General features: G+C 42.6%; 1 protein-coding gene across 4 annotated transcripts in view; it reads right to left on the bottom strand.

Moving 5' to 3' along the window:
- Positions 1-1,700: 1,700 nt before the first annotated feature.
- Positions 1,701-24,027, bottom strand: part of PLEKHS1 (pleckstrin homology domain containing S1) — a 32,168-nt gene continuing 9,841 nt past the window's right edge. For 3 of the 4 annotated variants that reach the window (XM_082424034.1, XM_082424036.1, XM_082424035.1), the window contains 11 exons: positions 20,409-20,497; positions 20,191-20,297; positions 19,727-19,861; positions 18,293-18,368; positions 17,285-17,401; positions 15,358-15,504; positions 12,758-12,873; positions 12,048-12,254; positions 11,271-11,372; positions 9,851-9,986; positions 1,701-7,335 (listed from right to left, as the gene is read on the bottom strand). In XM_082424034.1, coding sequence (XP_082280160.1) covers positions 7,156-7,335; positions 9,851-9,986; positions 11,271-11,372; positions 12,048-12,254; positions 12,758-12,873; positions 15,358-15,504; positions 17,285-17,401; positions 18,293-18,368; positions 19,727-19,861; positions 20,191-20,297; positions 20,409-20,497 — 1,412 coding nt within the window. In that variant the 3' untranslated portion in view covers positions 1,701-7,155. The remainder of the gene's footprint in view (positions 7,336-9,850; positions 9,987-11,270; positions 11,373-12,047; positions 12,255-12,757; positions 12,874-15,357; positions 15,505-17,284; positions 17,402-18,292; positions 18,369-19,726; positions 19,862-20,190; positions 20,298-20,408; positions 20,498-24,027) is intronic. The other variant, XM_082424037.1, reaches the window with a different exon arrangement.

Here is a 24,027-nt window from a genome sequence, read left to right on the forward strand (position 1 = left end):
GGATTATTAATTCCCTGAGGGAAGGTATTTTATTTCTGTTCATATCACTAGTGCTTGGCACAGTTCTCTGAACCCAAGATGTGCTTAAGAAGTGCCGTTGGTGACATTTCAAAGGGCTGAGATGGTGTAAGAGTTAAGGAAGGAGAGCTATAGGGCCTTGAGAATTTCTTTGGTCCTGGCAATTACATTCTGATGTCTGTGCACTGGTGATTTGGCCTGTTCTAGAGAATCACGTAAACTTTATTCATTCTTCCATAGGTAAAATTTCACCCCTCACACCACGCAATAACTAACTAACTAACTAAGTAAATAAATAAATAAATAAATGAATAATCACCCTTCCTATGAGGCTCTCCCCAAACCAACCAAATAGGATTCACCTTTAAGTCTTTTACTCATTTAACACTGAATTCGTACTTTAACAAAGGATTTAGGGCTCTCAGATTTGCCTTGTAGTTTTCTATGCAGGTGTTCCTATTACTCCTACTTGATGAAAAGGTTTGCAAAGTCAAAGATGCTTTATTACTCATCTCCTGTCCAGAGTTCTAGCCTAATGCCTTTGGAGCTGTGCACTGCTTGTTAACTTGCATGTTATATGGAGCCAGATGGCCATCTAAAAGGAGGCGTAGGAAACCTGCTAACCAGTCATACTAGGAGCCTCCAGAGAGTTCCCCTGGTTCCTGGAACAGAAGGTGTCGACTTTTATGGTTCTCCTGGGCGAGAGGCCCAGTCAAGGAGTGGATATTGTTGAAATCAGAGATGTACAAAAAATCTGAGTCATTCCACACGTTCCTTGTCTGCACTTGGACAGGATGCTCCATGCTCGCTCCTGCCTGTGTCACTGCTGCCTGTGGATTATCCTCTTGCAGAGCTCAAGTTCCTTCCTCCTCCAAGAAGCTTTCAGTGTGATGTAGAGTTAGACTCGTGGCCTCCAAAGCCAACCAGTCTGGTTTAAAGTCTGGCTCTGTCATGTATCAGCCATAGCCTTGAGCAAGTTATTCAGCTTCACTGTGCTTTGGCTTCCCGTACAAAAAGGGGGGTAGTGACAGTCCTGGTTTTACAAGGCTGTTGTAGGATTCACTAGCGTGTGTACGCTCAGCTCACTGAACGCTAGTCATGATTGTACTCCATTCCATCACCGTCTCTTTCTTCTGTCACCATGCAGTTTGGTAATTAATTGTCCTCTAGTTTTTCTTATAGAGTAATTTTACTTTGTCCCCCCATTCATTTTTCCAGGACACACTTGAGAACCAAGAGGCAGGCAAATAACAATACCTCCACCACCACCATCAAGATAACTGAGCACCCCAAATTAATGTCACAGAACCCCTGTACTAGCAACTAATGGGCTCTCCTCATAAAACCTCTTATACACACACTCATAGCGTATTAACCCTTAATGTATGTACAATGAGTACACGGGCACCATCTGCCTCCCCAGCCCACGGCATAAGCAAAAGCAGTCCAGGATCATTTGGTATAAGAAAAAATAAGAGATTGGCACAACATTGTAAATCAACTACACTTCAATTTAAAAAATTAAATTAAAAAAATTAAAAAATGGAACTAAAAAATAAAACCCCATTTGTAACAATGGACAGGTCATCCAGACAGAAAATCGGTAAGGAAACACTGGCCTTAAATGACACATTAGACCAGATGTGTGTGTGTGTGTGTGTGTGTGTGTGTGTGTGTGTGTGTGTGTGTGTGTGTATATATATATATATATATATATATGTAAATGTCTTCCATGTCCCAGTACGTCTTAGAAAATACTTAGAATATGGTAAAATAATGCCCATCACCATGACCCTGAGTAAGAAGAGTTCAAGAAGGCAAGAGAGTGTTAACAAATTTCAGAAAGATTATGATGAACATAATTTAAAATTTAAACTATAGGAGAGTGACTTCTCAAATGACATCAGGTAAACAAGAGATCACAGTTTGGTCATTTTCCTCTTTTTTTTTACTATGTCATAAGCTTTTGTTAAAGAGTTTTAGATCTTGCATATCTTTTGTGTCCCCAGGAGAGCTCCCAAGTCAATATTGACTAGTCCATAAAAACCTGTTAATTGTTGAGAAAACAGCTTATATTAAAAAGGCCCACAGTTTGGCTTTTAAATTAATTGGATCTGACCCCATACCAAAAGAAAAAAAGTTATAAAAATCATTGATATGAATATTTTATTTGAAACCATTAACAAAATAGAATAATGCTTGTGAATTGGTATTTAACCCCACATTTAGTGATTCCTTCTTTTAACATGTATTTATTAGCCCTTGTCATGAGCAGTGCAATGTATTTATGTGCTAGGAATACGGTAGTGAGCAAGGCAGATGTGAATAGTTCCCCTCTGAGGGGTTTAACATTCTAGAGCAGGGCTGTACACTAGAACTTTCTGCAATGATGAAAATATTCTACATCTGTGCTGTCCAATACTGTAGCCACTCTTACCATCATACGGCTACCGAACAATTGCAGTGTGGCTAGTACAACTGAAAAACCAGATTTTAAATTTTATTTAATTTTAATTAGTTTAAAAATTTAAGTCACATGTGGCTAGTGGCTACTGAATTGGGCAGCCCAGCTCCAGAGTCCAGTCCTGTGAGTGCAAAGTTCACTTAAACCCTTAGATTTCCAGAACCATCTAGCCAGAGTTGATATTGAGAATGGCTCCGGAGGTCCTTCCAGATTCTTGATCATTAGACAAAGGCTTCATCAACTCAGATGTTTTAAAGAGATTTTTCAATAAAACAAATTTCCTGCATGTCTGTGTATTCAACTTCAGGAAAGAAATCTAAGTTAATCCAGCTTCTGAATCTGAAAGCCCTCTCCCTTTGGGCCTGTTTATGATAGTTTAAATCCTCCTTCTCATCCCGAGGGAAAGTACTTGGCACAAGCCCTGGAGAGAAAGGGGTAGGAGTGGGGAGACTGAGTGCTTCAACTTCTCAGCCGATTAAAGAATTATTGTTGCCTCCACCTGTCTTCTCCACCACCCCCCAACCCATCAACATGCACACAAACGCACAAACATCTAGGTAAGTACCTTTCTGGAATCCATGCTAATATGTCAGCAGCTTTGAGTCAGGATAGATGTATTTGGCCCTGCATGTTCATTACGTATCTTACCAGCTGCTATTCAGATTTCACTCTGAATAGTTTGTGTCCTCAGCAGAAAGAACAAAGTGGAAAGATACAGACACCCTCTGAGGCCTGTCCTGGAGGCATGATGCAACCATTAGGAAGAGGGAGTGGCTGAGAGGTGGCAGCCCTGTTGGAAAGTTGAGCAAGGGCAGAAAAGGTGTCAGCCTGGAAGCTGGAGGTGCCATGCCGAGCTGGGGAGCCCAGGTAATTCTCTTCACATTGCCAGCTCTGGTTTCTTCCCCAGCAAGACTGAAGTGCACCAGATTCAGGCCTAGGTTATATGATGGCCAGGACTAGCTTATAATCCATTCTCGTTACCTCCTTTCCTCCAGAAATATGCCCAGAACAGGGCTATCTCTTGCAGGGACATTTGGGTTCATCATTCTGCAGCCCCCAGCTCCACCTTCACTCATGTTCATCCATCTGGAATCGGGCTGGAATGAACAACAAGGGCAACTCTGGAAGGGGAAGGTCACAGATGACTCTCTGCACCGAGGATGGGTGTGGGTGTGGTCGGGGGTGCACAGTGGGAGGAGGGTCTATCCTACCCTCTCTGCTCTGATGAATTACCTGTCTATGAGGCACATGTCCTTTTCGCCTTGGCCTCGAGACTTGCCCCCATCTCTCAGCAGGCTGTCCTACAGTTCTCTTGGCCGAGTAACAAAAAGCTGGGTCTGGGACAAATGGCTCGGTTAGCAGATTTCTGGACCAGTTCAGTCACCAGCTCTCCTTGGGGCCACTACCGTTGTTAGGAGGAAGAAGAGCAGTCATTGGGCCGGACCTAGCTTAAATAATTCGTGGGGAAAATTGCTGGCTTACTGCTCGGGGAAGGGGGAGATGCAGAGGAATGAAACTGGCTGAGGAGCAGCACCCTGCAGTCCCACGCCACGTTGCTCTCCATCCCGATGCTTCTGCCCCTCTCCCGCCCAATGGCGTGCGGGCACACGGAGTCCGGACAGGTTGCTTCTTCCCAGCCCTGGCTATGACACTCCCCAGTGGCAGAGAGCAGAGTGGAAACCAGGCTTCTGTGCTCAGGAACAGGGTTCTTTTCTGGAGGGGGAATGGAGGGGTGGTTGTCATCAGCCTCTTCCAGGACTATTGAAAACGAAGGGCCTTTTCCTCTCAAAATCACCCTCGTGCGTATTCCGTGTCCTGCAGCTTCTCAGAAGATACACCGGCCTCTCCCTGTTACCCGGGGGGGGGGGGGTGGTGAGTCTCCCCAGAAATGCTCCCTGGCCCACCTGCAGTCCAGTCACCTGGTTGTTAGAAGGCAGCTTCCAGGGCCCCACAACAGAACTACCAAATCAGAACCTTTGGGTTGGGGGAGATCGTGAAATCTGCCCTGAGACTTCCTTTGGGGAACATGTGGGAGAAGCCCCTAGAGCAGGATCTTCGTAACAAGTATCCCAGATGGTTCAGCTGCAGGTGGAACGTTCTGGGATGAAGAGAGGGCCAGGAGCAGGCTCTCTAGCCTCACTGTACAGGGAAGAGAATGGACTGGGAGCCAGGAGCCCTGTGTTCTCCCAGCACTTCCGTGAGCCACGTAAACGCTTCAGCGCCTTAGTCTTCAGGCTCTTCTTCTACTCAATGCGGACCTGAAGGGCCTGGGAGCTAGAGCTTGTCCGTCCATCTCAGCTTAGACGTCTGAGCAAAACAGGAGAAGGACCTCTGGGCTTCAAAGCAGTGCACCCACCCCCATTGTTGATTCCCAGACAGTTTTACCTTGATGTTTTTTTAAATTTGCTTCACTAAGGTGGCTTGGTTTCTACTTATGAAGGCTTAATATATAAATATGTTTAAATATATATATTATTTACCACACCTGTATTTATTTTTCATTATAAATGTGGCATGTGCTCATAGTTAAAAAAAAAGAGAGAGAGAGAAAAATTCAAACATTATAGAAATGCCTCCCCCCAATGGCCAACTGTGATCATACTTCTCAGAGATGATTCTTATTGACAATTTGATGTATGTTCTTCTAGACAAAAAAAGGTATTGTCTGAGCAGCGGCAGTATAACTAACCTTTATTGAGTGCTTACTCCATATCAGGCAATGTGTCAGGGGCTGTTTGTACATCATCCATTTCAACGTCATAACAACCCCTGTGAGGGAGGGATTTCTCTCCCCAGTTAGGCTTGGGAAAAAATTTTTTTTAATTAATTAATTTATTTATTTTTGGCTGCGTTGGGTCCTCGTCACTGCGGGCGGGTTTTCTCTAGCTGCGGCGAGTGGGGGCTGCCCCTTGCTGCGGAGCGCAGGCCTCTCATTGCAGCGGCCTCTCCTGCTGCGGAGCACAGGCTCTAGATGTGCGGGCTTCAGTAGCTGTGGCACATGGGCTCAGGAGTTGTGGCTCGCGGGCTCTAGAGTGCAGGCTCAGTAGTTGTGGCGCACGGGCTTAGTTGCTCTGTGGCATGTGGGATCTTCCTGGACCAGGACTCGAACCTGTGCCCCCTGCATTGGCAGGTGGATTCTCAACTACTGCACCACCAGGGAAGCCCAGGGTTGGGAAAATTTTATATGCACCAACACCAGTCATTTATTTTTGTAAATGTGGGATGATGTTATACCTGCTGTACTGCAACTTGCTTCTTTCGTTCTTAAGATATTGTGAACATCTTTCCTAATCATTCATGTAAAACTTTGAACATCTGCAGAATGTTCAATTATATGAAGTCATCATAATTAAGCAATTCCCAAAGGATTTTTGTTGTTGTTGTTACAAACAACACTACTGTGAACAATTTTTTTTTATGGATATCTTTGTGTATTTGTGTGAGTATTTCTGTAGGATAAATTTCTAGAAGTAGAAACAGTAGGTCAATATACACATATAAAATCATTATACAGTATATCTTAAACTAATACTATGTTATATGTCAATTATATCTCAATAAAACTGGAAAAAAGTAGAGTCTTAACTTCAGTCTAGCTTTACCAAAAAAAAAAAAAAAAAAGAAGAAGAAGAAAGAAACAGTAGGTCCAATAGGGCATGCAAATGAAAATTTTTTAATACTTTTCTGTACAATCTAGATAACAGAAAATGAACTATATTTGAGTGTCTCATCTATGTGCTGAAGGTCTTTTCGAATCTAAATCCAAATACAAAGTGAAGATCAGGACATCTGTTTCTCAGAGCTGGTTTTAGATTCTTGGTTCTGCCACTAAATAGCTATGAAACCAGGAGCCACGAAGAAAATATATCATTAAACGTCTGAGGCCTTGATTTCTTCCCGTGTGAAATGGTAACACAGTAAGATCTATTTTCCGAAGCCCTCTTTTGCTCTACCATTCCCCCATTTGATTCATCGTTTAGTTCTCTGCATTTGTTTTCTTACTTATGAAAAAAGACTTGATCCTTTCGGCCTTTTAGGATCAATGAGTTAATGCGTCAATTAGTTAAGAACTTTCAAACTTAGAAGTGCTAAGCAGTTCTCTTATTACTTGTAGAGCAAGCAAACTTTGCTGGATATAACCTTAAAATTGCTTCGACTTCTAAAATTGTTCCTTGGTCTTTAAGAAAACAAGATGATCATTGAATCCAAGAAGTCACTGTGTCTTAGCATTCTGGGTGTGATGAATAGCAGGAGGTGTCTGGGAAGGCTGATACGGTATCACATCTCTCTCGGGAATCTTGGCTTCCCGAAATGAGTGTTTCCAACTGTCCATTCGCTAACAAAGAAGAGACTGTGCGGACCACGACCTCACAGAACACACAGCACATTTTAGATGAGAAACTTACCCAATCTCAGTCTGTGGTGTTTGGGACAAAGTCTGAGATAATAAGGTCTTAACATTTTCACTGTGTTCCATAATCATCATCCCACTTGGGCCTCTCGACATCCCTGACGCAACAGCCAGAGATGGGATGGTTATTCCCATTGTTAAGATGCAGATGGAGAAATTCAGAGAGGTGTGCTGACTGCCTGCTGTCACACAGCGGTGAGGGGCAGAGCCCAGCACAGAGTCTGGGGCCCGTCCTCGCTCGTCGGCAGTGGGCCCCAGCACGTTACTCGCCGGATCCTTTCTGCTGACCCTTTTTAATGGCTAGATTCCTTTTCAGTGTCCTCTCCAGTACAGACGTATCCAGTTTAGAAGGTTTAACACCTTGGTCTTGTAAGTGGCATGTACAGGCTATCGCGTGGAATTTCTCTGAATTTGGGATCCGAGCGATGGTGAGTTTTACTTTCTAAAACACAAGAAAGAAGAACATTAAATGACTAAAGACTATCCTTAGGGCCGTTGGTTCTCAGTGTCAGTCTGTCCTCATTCACACCCTTTGAAGCTGGTTTTGAGGAAAATCTGGGCCGGAAGAAACCAGGATGGATGACTTATATTGATATATTCAGGTGGAAGAAGGATTTTCATTCTCTGGCCTCCACTGGGCAGATTCCAGAGTACATCAGTCCTGTCCAGATGGGCCCATTTGTACCAAGAAATAAAAAGCCTCTTGAAACAAGAGAATCCAAATAAGACCACCAGACAGGACCAGCCCCTGACAAAATTGGGAGGAAATTGAAGTTCTATGTGTTTCTCCTGCAATCTAGCATCTCCTCCCCCTCCTTTTAAAATCTCACATTCTCTCCCCTCCCTGTCCCTACCCACGCTCACCCCAAATTCCCATTTCTGTCAACTTCATTCTCAAGGATGGAAAGTACATCTGCTTGGTTCAGCTGCTGTAAAACATTAGGGGGCTTTGACTGCCCCTCTTTTGGTTCCATATCTTCCCATCTTCCAATATCCTTTTTCCTTCCAGGGACCAGCTATTTGAATTTTAAAAAGGACTGGATATTTGTTTTTAACATAAAGAAATAGATCAGGAATGGTAGGGGTGGGCAAGTTGGGGAGTTTTTTGATCTTCAATAATCATATTGGTGAACACATGTATTTCTCAATAGCATCCGGGAGAAAGGGGGCAGGCAGAATGAGCCCAAAAGAAATGCTGTCAGTCCCTCTTATGCAAGTGACTCCACAATCTAGAAGGCAGTCTTGATAAACTGCAGTCAGCAACACCCAGGTGGAGTTCCTCCTGGATCTGCTCCCAGGCAAAAACCCTTTTCTTGGCTTCGGAGCTGATGCCTAGGTCTCTGGATAAGCGTATTGTTTGGTAACTTTCAGAAGATTATATTGAACACTTGGCCGCAGCATGGGTCTTTGGGAGAGGAAATATATTACAGTTACTAGAGTGTTGGGCTGGACTCCTAAAAGCTCCCCTTTGCCACCACACAAACTCCTACCCTAGTCTTCAAAACCCAAGTCAAGCATCCCCTTCTCTGAGACACCTTTCTGGCCTCCCTCAAATAGATTAACTTCATTCTTCCTCTGTGATCCCATGGTCCTCTGTTCATATCTCAAGGCACATACTGCACCTGTAACTAGCACATAATATACCTGTTTTATCCACTAATCTGTAAGCTCCTTGAGCTCTGGCCGAGGCCATTTTTGTGGCTCTAGGACCTAGCAGAGAATCCAGCATACAATAGATGTTCAATAAATGGTGAGTGAGTGAAGGAATGAAGGAATGAATGAGTCCTTTTGCTCTAATGCTAACTATTTATGTATCTTAGACAACTCCCTCATTCTTACTAAATTTTCCCATTTAGACAGTAGGGGTAGTACAATTTGTCTAACCAACAAAGTTATTGTGTGATGCAGAAGAGATAAGACATATTTAATCATAAACTCTCAGAGCTGGAAGAAATTTGAGAGATCTTCCAGTACTGTGGTTTTTAGAAATTCTAAGCCAAGTTACTGTTTCCTCAAGGTGAGGTAACAGGAAATTCCAGCATGAAAAAATAATGATAAACATACACTGCTCTCACTGGCCGAGGCCCAGAATACCATCCTCTTCCTCCCCTCTCCTCCTGCCCTGGTCTTAGGGGTCCAAGAAGTACAGTTTGAAAACCAACCGTCTCTCACTTTAGAGAGAAGAAACTGAAACTGACTTGTCAGAGAAGGAAGTGACTTCCCCAAGGTCAAATGGCTTGTCAGAAATAAAAATAGACCAGGAAAGGAGTTAACAATATGGAGACTGTACTAATAGGCAGAAACCTGGAGAGCCTTTTAACGACATGCGTACTCGGTACATAGTCACGTGTTCAGTATAATTCTTACAAGAGCTCTGTGAGGAAGGTATGTCAATTTCTAAGATGAGGAAATGGAGGCTTAAAAAGCTAAACCTGTTCAGCATTCCCCAGCCGATAGTAGAAGAAGTCATAGTAACCATACTGAGTACCTAATCTGTGCCCATCACTGTTGTAAGCATGTTACATATTATCTCATTTAATTCTCCAATAACTAGTATTACCATTATCCCTGATTTTACAGAAGAGAAAATTGAGGCACCGTTTGGTTAAAGGAGGTTGGATGTAAACACGGAGCCTGCCTGATTCCACTGCAAGCTCTTTTTTGCCATGTCATGCTGCGTCTGAGGTCTTGAACCCAGCTGTTCAGCCTCCTAGCAAAGTGCTCCCTCCAAATACTACTTGATACAAAAGAATTTTAAAAGGGTCCTAAAATAACATTCTTGTTATTTAGAAGTATTTTATGAAGTGTTATTTACACTTCTTAGTCTCTTATTTACATATGGTGGCTGAGGATTGAAGAGTCTCATTTGTCTTCAGAGTACAGTACTGTTCAGACACCATCCCAGACCTTGATCTTGTTCCTTCTTGCCCTGACCAGGGCCAATCAGCAGGACTCACCTCCCTCTGGATGGACCGGCTGAGAAACAAGGAAAACTCCTCCAGGCTCTGGGGCTTCAGGTCATTCACGGCCAAAAGGTGATCTCCGTGAAAAAATAAGCATCCCAGGTGCGGGGGGCCTTTCCACTGAGCCACACTGCAATGGGAGTACAGCATCCAACACAAGAGTGAGAAGGTGCTTGCTGGGAGTGCGGGGCACAGATGGAGATACAGAGGGGGCTTCTCACTCTATTGTACCGCTACTATTACTAGTTTCTTTAGCTATATCGCACTACATCTGAAGTAGTCGAACTCCTTTTTCTGTTTGGAATATTCTTTCCTCTATCATTACTCTTGGAGCCTGAGCCTTCCTCCAAACTCCAGCTCCAATGACACTGCCTCTACAAAGCCCTCCTACATTACCCTTCCTTTACCTTAATTAATCTCTCCTGCCTCTGGACTTCTACTGCATTGTGTGAGCTCCTTGCTTATTGTATATTCAGATCAAATGCATTTTATATTTACTTGTCTATGTAGCTGTCTTTTTCAACTGGCTTTGAGACCCCAGAAGTATGGAACCACCTTAAAAAAATGTTTTTTTATAACCCCATAAACAGAAGATGTTAAGTACTGGGTTGGCCAAAAAGTTCGTTCCAGTTTTTCCGTAAGACGGTACGGAAAAGCCCAGTATTTAAAGTGAGCACACAGTGAATATGTCATGCAAAAATAGATGAATTATTAGATGAGCAAGCTCAGGTGTAGAGAAGTCCATAGTTTCCGTCAAATATGTTTTGAGCCTTAGATTGTGGGAAGTTTGGAAAAATGGCAGGTTGTGCTTCCTGCCCTCTTATAGAACTTATAATTGATGTGTGACATTTACATTAACAAGCTTTCTTCTATTCTAAAAATGTAATCTTCCATCAGAATGAATTACAACGTCTTTAAAAGAATGTAGAATCAAATAAACAGTAATCATTCTAAGAAAATTCTCTGCCACACAATCTTCTGTGTCTGAGTCCCTGACCAGCAGGTTTTTACCTGGTGTCTAGAAGTCTTCGACCCTGTTATGCCATTTTCTTTTAGACCTTAGATTCTTGTTGACCTCACTGACTTCATTCATCAAATACTCACTGCTCATTGTTTGGCAATGATTTCCTTGGACCATACATATTCCTGCCCACTTTTCCTCACTTTCAAAAAATCAGAAATTTAGTGCCTCCTGGACTTTTGGGTCCTCCTATACCCACCTATCTCCCAGCTGTCCCTCCTATACAACAGTATCCTTATTTCTGCGTCAATCAAAGACCTTTTGTGACAACAGCAGCACGAGAGTCCGAGTTCTCCAGGCAGTTTTGCCACATACAGTGCTTCAAGATATAATTACTGTCTTCATATCATCCAACCCCATTTATAATCAGTAACCCTCAAATCTCCTACCTACCATATCCGTCCTGCAGCTTCTTTGAGAGCAAGGTAGTTTATGATGTCAGGAGGAGAAAGGAACACGTTCAGTTTCTCCACTTGGATTTCATCGGGGATGTTACTGCAAGACATTTGTAAAAGTCAGGCAACTCTCTCTGGCTCTGAACTGTACCTTCTGAGTGGACTTTGGCTTCCGACATCTGAGACGGTATTATGCCATTAAAGATTGTCCAAAACATTTGGAGAAGAATAAGAATTTAAGTTACTCGTTAATGCCCTCCTCCACCCCCTTGGGATGTGGTAGCGACGGTAGACAATGGAAAAGGAGTAAAAAATGGACGAAGTTCATTATATATCATGTCAGTTTGCACACTTCTCCACAGAAGGAGACACTGAAAAGAGTTAAAGTTGAGAATGATCTCATCAAATGTTCTTGGCATCATTTAAAACCTGAAAGTTCTCCAGCCTAGTCTACAACCAAACCTCATGTGACTTGCATGGCTGTAATTTTAATAGTAAAATCTGGGTGATATACAACCCAGGTCAGGGTGATCCAAGGTTCCAGAACCTGAAAGAACAGAATTTTTTAAAGTATTTGAAAATGCCACTCACAGCCCAGGGGACTGCTTGCTGCGTTTCCAGCTCTGGTACTCACTGTCCTTGGTTACCACATCAGTGAGAAAGGCAAGCTGGACAGATTCTTGGCTGAGTTGGAGATTAAAATGTGAATTCTGAGGACAAATGGAAGCCTGCCTTGCTCTACGGGCCCATAAAGTTTTAGAAATGAGAACTTTACTTGATCAGTATAGACAATTGCACAACACTTAGTGAGGCCGACCCCTTTTTGTCATTCGTGATCTGTGCTTCCGTATTGGCAGGTGAAAGACAAGAGCCTGTTCCTGAGCCTTGGTCTTGTGGGTGAAGCTCCCCATTCAGCATATCTGCCAGGGTCTGGGATTCTTCTTTGCCATCAGCAGACTTATGGGATGTCTCTTTGGAAACACTAGAGTACAAGAAGTTAACACAAACACTTTTTCAGCATTATCTGTTTACAGCTTTCCGTGGTGTGTGAATCAGATTTAAGTAGCTAACAGCCATGTGAAAACTAACAAGGTTTTGAAGTATGTCCAACCATCAGAATCCCAGCTACAGTTAGAACCAAATCCAATAAACTTTCCTTCTAAAAATGGACATGGAACCAAAATAGCCCTTTACATTGGGAGGGTTTGGAGAGACAAAGTGAGCGTGCGAGAGACGTAAATGCAAAATAGAAAAGAACTGCCCCAGGAGACAGAAAATGTCCCACGGATGTCACTAATGGTTTTCTATGGGTAGAGAAACCATTCTCACGTTTACTTGTTTTGAGATGACTGAATAATGTGTTGAACTTGGTCTATGGTAATGCTTTTGTATTATTATATCAACTATTTAAATGATCTGGCAGCAATTGTTCTAGAACAGTACATTAGCTAAGATCAAATTTTAAACTATGGCAGTTTTACTTACCAGGATTTCATTGACATGTAATGACGCTCAACTGCCTTGGAGACCTGGTCTGGACTACCAGGTCCAATGGGTTCAATGGGTTCGCCAGAATCACTGGCAGCAAGAATATTATCCAACTACAGACAAGAGGCAGAGACGTAAGGATGTGAGTCTACCAATAAGCCAGGTACCTTGTCACCCACTACCTGATGGCTCTGGTCCCTGAAACAGAATGTCTACCATTGGATGAACAGTGGTGCTCATTCTGGGGGAATGAACCAGTAAAGCTTCTGGCAGACTCCAAATCTGCTTTCTTCTCTAGGATTCCCCACGCTCCTGATACAAGTGTTCTATTGGACTAAATTGCTGTTCATTTTTCTGTTTCATCACTAGGCACTTAATGACATGAACTCTTTTGCCCAACTGATACTATTATAGAATCGCGACACCTGACTGGGTCAAAGGCTCTGACATAGTGCAGAGCTGGCCTCGGGCTGCTCTGCTCACAGGCAGTCAAGTTACTTCAAGGGGCTGTAAGGATTCTAGAAAATACTGTCCTCTGGGGATTCTCCACTAGCCTGTTGGAACTAAGTCATTTGGGGCAATGGTTTCTCAAAAACCCTAAGGGCTTTCGATTGCCTACCTAACAAACTAACCATTAACCATCACTGGAACACTTCTTTCCAGTCAAGCCAGCCTTCCCACTATGCCCCTCCAAACGATGTTCTTCTAGTGCCCATTTCATGCTGTTTTCTTCTCCTGGAGTGCCCCTTTTTTCTTTTGTCTAATGAAGCTGTATTCAGGCCTGGCTTGAGGTCCCATAGCCCCCTCCGATCACCTCAGCCACTGCCAACCTCTCCTTTCTCTGAACTTCTATGACACAGTGTTGTACTTAATTTTTGTAATGGTCTTCCAGCTTAGTTTTATCTGTCTTACTAGACTTTGCATCTCGTAAAGTACCTAGCAAACGCCGGGCATATAGCTAGTGCTCAGTACCACCTGACTGGTTGGTTGGACTGTCATGAAAGACTAGTTGCTGTCACCATGTCCCAGAGAGCACTGGTATGAAAAGCAGGGTCCTGTGGTCAAAGCTTGCGGAATGCTGTGTGTTGTATCTTGCTTGGCTATTTATAATGCACCACTGCATACTAAAGGCTCTGAGAATTCTTCAGTGAAGAAGCTTGTGTAACTTACTTTGATTTGGTGTTTCCAGAACTCATTTGACCTCAGAATGCTTCTTATGTATGAACACATGTCACCATCTTGTAGAAAAACCCAGTTTGGGAAATGCTGCCCCCCTCCCCCCAATTTTGTCTTCCTTCTTCCCATTTCCATTCTCTTCTCTCTACTGTCCACCTTGAATATAGCTGCTGGGTTAATAGTACTAGAAGATAATTCGGTTTTGCCCTTTCCTAACTGAGAAGCCACCACTGCCCCTTGTCCTGCCTGCAGCATGAAGTCAACTTGGCATTCAAGACCCATTATGGTCTGGCTCTTTTTTCTGGTTGCTGTGGGTTTTTTCCCCCTAATATGCCACTCACGCTGGGTTAGAGCTCAACTGAACTATTCATCATATATGTGTCAAATGCCATTTTGTGTCTTGAAGCCCTCCCTGACTCCAGTGGAGACCGAAAATCTGTCTTGTTTTCTATTGCTTCCAGAGCTCTTTTATTTTTTTGAAAAAGTATTATTTTATTGAAGTGTAGTTGATTTACAATGTTGTGTTAATTTCTACTGTACAGCAAAGTGATTCAGCTCTCTATATATATGTATATATATTGGGTTGGCCAAAAATTTCATTTGGGTTTTCCATAGCTGTTATGGAAAAACCCAAATGAACTTTTTGGCCAACCCAATATATACGTATATATGTGTGTGTGTGTGTGTGTGTGTGTGTGTGTGTATATATATATATATATATATACACACACACACACACACACATTCTTTTTCATATTCTTTTCCATTTTGGTATATCACAGGATATTGAATACGGTTCCCTGTGCTATACAGTAGGACCTTGTTGTTTGCTTCCAGAGCTCTTTGACCATGCCGCTGGTGGAGCATCGTCAGGTGGTAACTGGGAGGACTGTGAGCGCTGAGGGCAGGCGTGATATCAGGTCCCTGCTGGCAGCCACCATGCCTAGCACAGTACAGGATTCGCACACAGAAGGCACTCAGCAGGGAATTCCAAATGATCAATAGACTGGTTGGTATATGCCACACAATTTATCACCCAAGGGTGTTGTTGTTTCTGCTCATACTATTATTATCTCTTCCCAGAATGCAGAAAGACTCCCCAGGTCAATCCCTCAGGTCCAAATTTTGCCTATCATGTAAGGTCAAATGTCATTCCATGGAACTTTCCCTGGCCTCTGTCTGGAAGTCAGCTTCGCCGCCTACCACCCCTCATGCCCTCCGAGCATTTGACGAGCATCTCTCTTCAGTATGGAGCCCTTTCTGTCTCGTATCATGGTTGGTTCCTATTAAAGTGTCAACACTGTGAGCACATCACCTGTGTCTGCTTCTGAAACCAGCCTAGTGCCTCAGAAACAGTGCCTGGCAGGGGCTCAGTAAATATTTGCAGAAGGAATAAATGATTAGTGAACAGAAGGGGTTACCTCTAAAAGAATACTTCGAGGACTAACATAATGACTCTCTTCTTCCGTATCTTGCGCGGCCTCTGACCAGAAGTCATGTGGTAGACGAGCTTCTCTTAGTCCCGCAGAACTCTTTTCCATTGAAAAAGAACTTTTTACCATTAAATGCTGAATAAAGAGATGAAGACAGAATTAATGCTTTTTCTTTGTCTTTGCAAGAGACACAATTAAACCACATGTTTTCTGGAAAAGGCATGATAGATTAATTGGGTTGAGAACATCCGAGGATCTTCCAAGGTTACATCCAGAAGCCCTCACAACTTGAACTTGCTTCTTGAGTCTGGGTCACCACTGATATAAAAATATAAGCCAGCCCATCTTTCAGGCTTTTCTCTATTATTGGGTCCCGTATCTCAGAACAAGTAATTCTCTCCGGTGGGTGGTGTGCTAAGTCACTAAGCTCTGCCACTGAATCCTCCACGCTCATCTTTTTCTAGTTTTCACTCAGTGCCATCTGAGAAGCTAATTAGCCCAGGGTCAAGGCACTGCATCTTTTCCCTTTCTGCTGTGTTCCTCTTTTGTGTTCTGCTTATATCATTCTACTGTTTCCATAGCAATGCAATTCTGTAGCACCGATCATGTGATAGTATGAATTGTAGGCTTCAAGGTGATCTAGGTTCAACCAATTACTGCTTCCCTCTCTAATAGATACAGGACTGTACAAAGTAGCTGCTTTGCCTGGCAGGAAAATTGTTATAAGTACAATTCAATTCTTCCAAGTACAATGCCTTAGAGCAAGGGGGGAGGGTTGAAAAAACCCTGAATGTTCTCTAGGAAGTCCTTGAAAGAAAGTGATTTAAAAAAAAAAAAAAAGATGTATTTAAGTTGTGTCCGTTTTTCTAGCTCCAAGTTCACGAAGCCAGGTCATGCTGAGTCGGGGATGAGGAAGGGTTCCCATTTTATTTTAGAAACAGCAACAACAACTCCCAACAAGGTAGGTGGTACTCTTAACTGAAGGTGATTGGAAAATCACTGGATTGGAATACATAGTATGAAAAGGCAAAATGACCAATAATAGTATCTTTAGGGAGAAGGGGTACAGGAGTGAAAAGCAAGAGGCATTTACTGAAAAGAGTTATCTTTCTCAACCCCATTTCCTACCACCTTTCCTACAAATACCAAATGAAGTGTTTGGCCTGGTGCATTTGATATGCTACATAAAGCTTTTAAAATAGTTGGAGAGCTTCCAGCTAGATAAAACAGGAGGCTATGCCCTATTAAGATGTGCCCGGTACCCAGGGAAAAGGCAAAGTCAGTGGTTACATCTCTAAGGGATAAAATAGCATCCATGGCAGAAGAAAAAAACACTCAGCCTGTTCGTTAATAATACCCAAAATTGGGAAGATTGCAAATCCAGGAGAGCTGAAAGCACAATTACAAATCATTTTCAAGGGGCAAATGTATTATATTTGCTTTCCTCAAATGGACTTCATTAGAAATGAAGTCACACACACAGACACGGAGAAGCAAGACTGATTTGGGTAAATATAGGAAATAATAAGAACTCTGATTTCGCCTCCGGAGTACAGATGGTCAAGTGGTGTTTGGGGAATGTTTTTTACAGAAGTAATCTTTGCCCTGTTGGTGAAAGGAAGGAAAAGGCTACCATCCAGGCTTTTGTTTAGCTGGGGGGGTCTCCACCCGACATACCTGCCATACCTGGATGCATATCAAAGAGCACCGAAAGTGAATGAATACATTTAGATGTAGGCCGGGCAAGCAGTAAGGCTCATCATGGCAGGGGAAACAGACTAAATATAGGATAGACAGTAGGACTAAGAATCATTCTTTGGTGGATTAGGCTTTGAGGAAGATGTCAAATACTTTGACTTTTGAAGCATCAGCTGGCTCCCAGGCAGGGCGTCCTAAGAGAGGTAAGTCTGATTACCATGTCTGGAAGACTTTTTCTTGTTGTGGTCGTGCTGACAGCCTCCGGTGTGCAGGAAGGACCAAGGAGAGGGATGGGGTCTGAAGAGGGCCTTCTATCACCCAATGAGAGTTTCTCCTGCTTATCAAAAAGGAATACTGGAATCAGGGCATGACTGATCTCTTGTCTAGAATGAAGCAACAGCCTGGTCATGGGGCTCTCTGCTTCCAAACTTTGACCACTAACATTTATACTGCTGGCCAGCATTCTCCCATTTAGACAAGAGCTGATCTTGTGTCTCTCCTGTTCCAAAACCCTTGAGGACTCCCAGCCTGGCCTTCAGAGATGCTCTAAGTTTCCCTCAACCTGTCTTTTCAACACCGTGTCCCTCTGTACCCCACCCCTTCACTCTAATCATTTGAGTACTTGTAGACACACTTTGCTTTCCCTTCTCCTTGGCCTCTGCTTTTGTTGTAGGCATAGAACAACCTAGAAACCATGTCAAAATGATACCTAGAGGCCAAAGTTTCATTTATAAAGGTCTGTCCTAAGAAAGGACTTAGGTAAATTAGCAAAGGTTCTTATGAAGTAAATAAACAACTTAAAATTTCTGGCACTTACATCAAAGAAAACTCGTATTGAAAATACAAGATAGGTTAAAAAGCATTTTTTTAGAAACCACCCTGGACTTAGTCATTCAAAAGGTAGCTGTTATGTACCTTGAATAACAATGATGGAAAATACTGTAGTTCCAGCTACTATTAAAAAATGCCACAGTTAACTTTCACTCCTCCTACTCCAATAATGAAAATTTGAAGTGTCTGTATTTTAGCTCTCTTGCAAAACACAAAAGAATTTTTTTCTATTGTTAGTCATAAAAATAACAAGGATGTACATTTTCTCAATTATTTATTCCTGTATTAATGCCAGTTGCTAAGGAGGAAAAAAAAAAATAGCTCACATTTTGTTTCCTTGTGAAAGAGGGCTTTGTTCAGATGCCCCGTTATTTTATTAGTGAAATAGAGTCACCTCTGTATTCTGGTGTGCTGCTTTTATATTCCGGCAGAGTGATGACAAGAAGGACACCCAGTCTTTAATCTTCTCCCTGTTGATAGGAATAAACTTTCACCCGTCATGTGGCAACAATGGCGCCTGCGCTCGCTTTGAACCGGCGAAGGATTCTTTTATTAAGATTGGAACAGGCAATGGGGTAGGTACCAGGGAAATAAGGATCTTTTTCTTGAGTAGCTTAAATGCCCCCCCTTGGATCCTTACCACCTCCACGCTAACACACCAGAATTAACCCTCATGCCACCTCTGTGAGCAAAACTCAGAGAAATGGGAAGAAAAGTGGAAAGTAACAGTATAATCACAGGGTTTGGAGCTTTTGACTTTGAAACGGATTTCTTTTGTGTCCTTAAGTGGCCCCTTAACCTGTCAGCGCCATTTGGTGTAGCTATTTAGGTGTGCCTCCCTTTAGGGAATGCATGTATTTAAGAAGGATGTATTTGAACAAATGTATATAAATCACGTCTTCTTTTCTATTGACTCCCGCGACAATTGAAAAGAAAGGTTTTCGCCTGAATAGCTCTTCATATTGATAGTTTGGCTTGAGCATTTGCCACCTCCTCTGTACAGCTGCCTTCTCCAACTTTAGCCTCTCTGTGAAGCAGATAATCATCCGCAAAGAATCCATTTGCCATCTTCGCTAGCACCAAAAGCCCCTCAAAAACTGAAGACTCCTTCAGGGACGAGCATAGCCACTCCCTAATATATGTACCTTGGGTAGATGTTACTGTATTGGTTTCTTGTACATAAAATGTATCTGCGGTGATGGTGACTGTTATGGGTTGAATTGTGTGCCCCCCCCCCCCCGCAATTCACATGTTGAAATCCCAATCCTCAGTACCTCAGAATGTGACCTTATTTGGAAGTCAGGTCAGGTTGTTGCAGACGTAATTAGTTAAGATGAGGTCAGACTGGAGTAGGGTGTCCCAATCCAATATGACTAGTGTCTTTATAAAAAGGAGAAATTTGGACATAGAGACGTGCACATAGGGAGATTGCCATGTAAAGACTGGAGGTTTGCTGCCACAAGCCAAGGAACTACCAGAAGTTAGGAGAGAGGCCTGGAACAGATCTTCTCTAGAACCTTCAGAGGAACCATGGCCTGTGACGCCTTGATTTCAGACTCCTAGTCTCCAGGACAGTGAGACAACAAATTTCTGTTGTTCTAAGCCACCCAGTTTGTGGTACGTTGCTATGGCAGCCCTAGGAAATGAATAGTGTGATTTGTCAAGGTATTTTAACACATAATAAAGACTGCCAAGATGGTGTTTAAGGTTGTGGCCATGGGTTTCTATTCAAGGCATGTTTATTGTTTACTGGTTTAAAATGTTTTTGTTTATTTGTTTGTTTTTTATTTTGCATACAGGAGACACCCTGTGTTATCTTACTACTTACCTGTCATAGCCAATGAGGAAGTATTCCCTGTTAGTGGTCCTGATGGACATCACTTCTTCAGGATGGCATCTAAACATCTTCTGTACAGATTGCATTTTTTCATGGTTACTGATGCCGACTTCTACACTGGAGTTTCTGTTAGAAATAGATATAAAGTATTAAACAGACGCAAATACAAAATTAGGAAGAAATTGACTAATGTTTTTTATTAAGTTTCAAATTGAATAAAACTTTAGATCTGTTTGATCAATACTTTGAAAATTGTCCAATAGTTTTAGAAAATAAGTTGAGATCTGGTTTATCACTGATTGAAAATACTTTGTTCAGCCTAAAACTTAATTCAGAATTCCTATTTCAGTTGGACTCTTAGTTCCACAAATTAACGTTTTCTAATTCTTTTTTCTATCTTGCAGGCAACACGTTAGTATTTGTTGTTATAAACATTTTCTTGATTGGATACGCACCGATCAATTTCAACAGAACCTCGGTGATGATGGTCTTTGTAATAGGAAAGACTAAAGCCCTTTTCCCCACTCTTTGACAGGATGAAAAGCCGCTTTTTCCAAGAGGCCTGAAAAATGAAAACATTTTGCATCTCAGTTAAATCTCAGAGGAAGAGAAAGGATTTTAAAAATGCTCATGAGGCTGGTGGGAGGCCTGTTAAATCTTTGTGAATACTTACTGCAGAGAAGAAAAGCTGAGGAGGTGGTGATTTAATAAAGTAATCTTGTTTGCAGACTTCATTTTCATAATATAATGTAAGTTGTTTGCCTAATAAAAGAAAGTGAACAGGACTCAGTCTGTTGCCTATAAATTTCTGAGAGGAACTGCTTCAGTTGGAGAACACTGTTTACCGCTGGAAAGGTCTTTGCATTATTCAGTTATGGAAAAAACCATCTATAATAGGCCAGGAGAACAAAAAACCCAGGACCAAGTGTGTGATTCTTATTCATCCAGTGTCGGGACCTTTGTTCACATGACATTTAGAAGTTCTTTAATTCAGCTCACACCTGTCTGGCTCTCCGTCTCTGGAGGATGCCGTTGGCTCTCTAGATGTGAGCAAAGATCTGTCTCCCTTCCTGTTGAAGCACCAGCCGCAGAAGCAAGATAATTCTGCCTTGACCTTTGACTTACCAAACAAAAGCGAAACCACCTGCTATTGAAAATAAGGTGGCAAAGTGGTTAAATAGAAGGTTTCCAAAATGTTAATTGCTTCTCTGTAAGGATTGACATGTATAGGCAGTTTTGATTTTTTCTATATTTTTGAAAATGTCTGCAAGAAATATGTACTACTTTCCTTATCTAGAAAAAATTAATGTTGCTAAAATAAAATTTATTTTAAAAAGAAGACCTTGGTTTTGCTTTTACATCCAGGCTATAGTTCTAGGTCATCCATGGTTTGGTAAAAGACAGCCTTTACTAAAGTATTAGCACTTCTTCATTAAGTGAAAACAGAATCAAGATTAGGTACTACAGCTGATGGAGACATTATGCTCGTATCCAGTAATTCTCAGACAGCCGTCCTCACCTTCCCTCCCTCTCCTCCTTCTGCAGCAGCTCTGCCTGCTCCCCCCCATTCTCCCCACCAAGGAAGAAAAAAGGAAAGAGAAGAACAGAAGGAAACAAAAGCAAAAAGTTTTAGCTCCTTTATTTAATGGTTGTGTGGCTTTGGACAAATTCACAGATTTATTTACTGAACAAATATTTACAGAACACCTTGAATCACTCAATTTCTCTCAGTTTCCTCATTTGTAAAACGGAGGTGAAAAATAAAGGAAAGCAGAGAGTATCGTAGCCACTGCAGTCCCTGACCGACGGTGCACCCTGAGAGGAAGTCAGGATGAAAAACAGGATGCGGCACTCTGTGATCTAGAAAAACAGTCCCCATAGATAGTCAGAGGTATTTCAGGAAGAATTTTAATGAATCCAAATCCTTGCATCTTCCCGTACATAGATGAGCATTAAAATCATTCACTTGAGGTATCTGCTCTTTGTGACTAACAGCAATCTTTTTACTGAGATGCATTCTTTTTTTTTAGAAATTCACGTTCTTTTATTTATTTATTTATGACTGTGTTGAGTCTTTCGTTTCTGTGCGAGGGCTTTCTCTAGTTGCGGCAAGTGGGGACCACTCTTCATCGCGGTGCGTGGGCCTCTCACCATCGCGGCCTCTCTTGTTGCGGAGCACAGGCTCCAGACGCGCAGGCTCAGTAATTGTGGCTCACGGGCCCAGTTGCTCCGTGGCATGTGGGATCTTCCCAGACCAGGGCTCGAACCCGTGTCCCCTGCATTGGCAGGCAGATTCTCAACCACTGCGCCACCAGGGAAGCCCTGAGATGCATTCTTGACTGAATGTATTTTCTAGCCAAAAGTCATACATAAGCTGGTTTCTCCCTACCTCTTCAGAGCAGTTCCCTAGAGCTACTGAGAGGTTGTCTCCCCAGTAGGAGACAGAGTGGAGTAAGAGAACAGAGTGAATAAGAGAGGAAGAGTGGTATAAGATGAGGCTGCAGATGAATCCTGCAGCACCTGGTAGACACTAGACCATGGTAGAGTTTGCATTTATTTTAAAAGCAATGGGCAACACCATCCATGGATTAGCCTTGACCAAAAAACACTGAAACGATCTCATCAACCCTCTAGAGCCAACTTGTAGGAAATACAGAAAACAGAGAAACATGCTAAACACCATACCAGGGATGTGATCAGCAAAATTCAGTCTCTAGGGGAACTTCTAGGACAAAATCTCAGTATTTTCACCCTTGGATAGATCATTACCGGCCCTGAACATCTCCACCTGGATTTCCCATAAACTCCTTTCTCTCCTCCTTTTCTCTCAGGTGCCCTAGATCACTTGGTGGCACCAACATCTACCTAGCCTCCCCTCCTAGAAAACTCAGAGTCCTCTTAAACTTTCACCCTTCCATCACCCTTCTGTCCAGTCAGTTATCAAGTCATGTCCATTTTACATCCTGGATCCACCCCTATTTCTCTGTTCTATCACCACTGCCTTCCAGACCTTCATATATTTCAATACATTAAATTCACATGAATTCAAGGCCTGCATACATTTTTCACTACACTGCTTTGGTAACTGTCTAGATTGACTCTCTAATTCCATTTTTGACATCTTCAAAACCATCCTCGACACAGCCCTGAGAGTAAATGCCAAATCTGGCCAATTTTGTACTTCGGGCAAAGATGAAATAACAGGAACTGGATTTACTCTCCTGTCTGAAACACACAAAAAATACAAAATATATGAATTAGTTGTTTTCAGGACACTGGTCATAGGCAATAAAAGTCATGGATCCCTGAGAGACAGGAAACGAACTTGGTGAGCCCTACAATTTCCTTGGTGGAGTTTCCAGTCCACAGCACAGGAAAGGGGAACTGAGGTGGGCCCAGGTGGACCCCTGAGCGGAGGAAACAGAGCTGAGAGTTCAGGGAGATCAAGGCAGCTAGAGCTCATAGGACAGAGGGAAGAGCTACACAGAGGGAGAATCCCAGAGACAGTCACAGGGTCCCCCTCAAGTGTTCAAGAATGTTGATCAGTATACACGTGTGGGGAAACTACCCAAGGCCAGAGAACAAACATCAGAAAAAATTAGAGGGAAGAGTGCCCAGTGCTGCCCTGGGCCAGAAAAAGTACCAGTTCCGTCCAGCCAAACCGGCAAAAATGATCATTTATGGAGCACTGCGTAGAGTACTCAGGAAGGTCTTGCCTCAGTAGGGAGGAATAATTAGCTCTGGGCTGAGGACTGCTCCAGACCTAACAAATCATAAGAGCAAGTCTTAAAAGGATCAAATTGTTTCCAAGGAAGTTAACTGCATCCCAGAAAAAACTCAAGATTTATAGAAATACAAAAATATCCAGCACCCAACAAGGTAAAATTTGCCAGGTCTGGCAACCAATCAAAAGTTACCTGGCATGCAAAGAGACAGTGAAAGTATGACCCATAATGTGGCTAATCATCAATCCTTCAAAACCGGCCTAGAACTGACACAGATGTTAGAATTAACAGAGAAGTTCATTAAAACAGTTACTATCAACTGTATTTTATACATTCAAGAAGTTAGAGATATAGAAGATATAAGAAAGATCCAAAGTGAACTTCTAGAGATGAAAACCACAATGTCTCAGAAAAACAACAACAACGGGCTTCCCTGGTGGCGCAGTGGTTGAGAATCTGCCTGCCAATGCAGGGGACACGGGTTCGAGCCCTGGTCTGGGAAGATCCCACATGCCGCGGAGCAACTAGGCCCGTGAGCCACAATTACTGAGCCTGCGCATATGGAGC

Source organism: Balaenoptera physalus (genome assembly GCF_965194825.1).
Source record: "Balaenoptera physalus genome assembly, chromosome: 14".
NCBI lineage: Eukaryota > Metazoa > Chordata > Mammalia > Artiodactyla > Balaenopteridae > Balaenoptera > Balaenoptera physalus.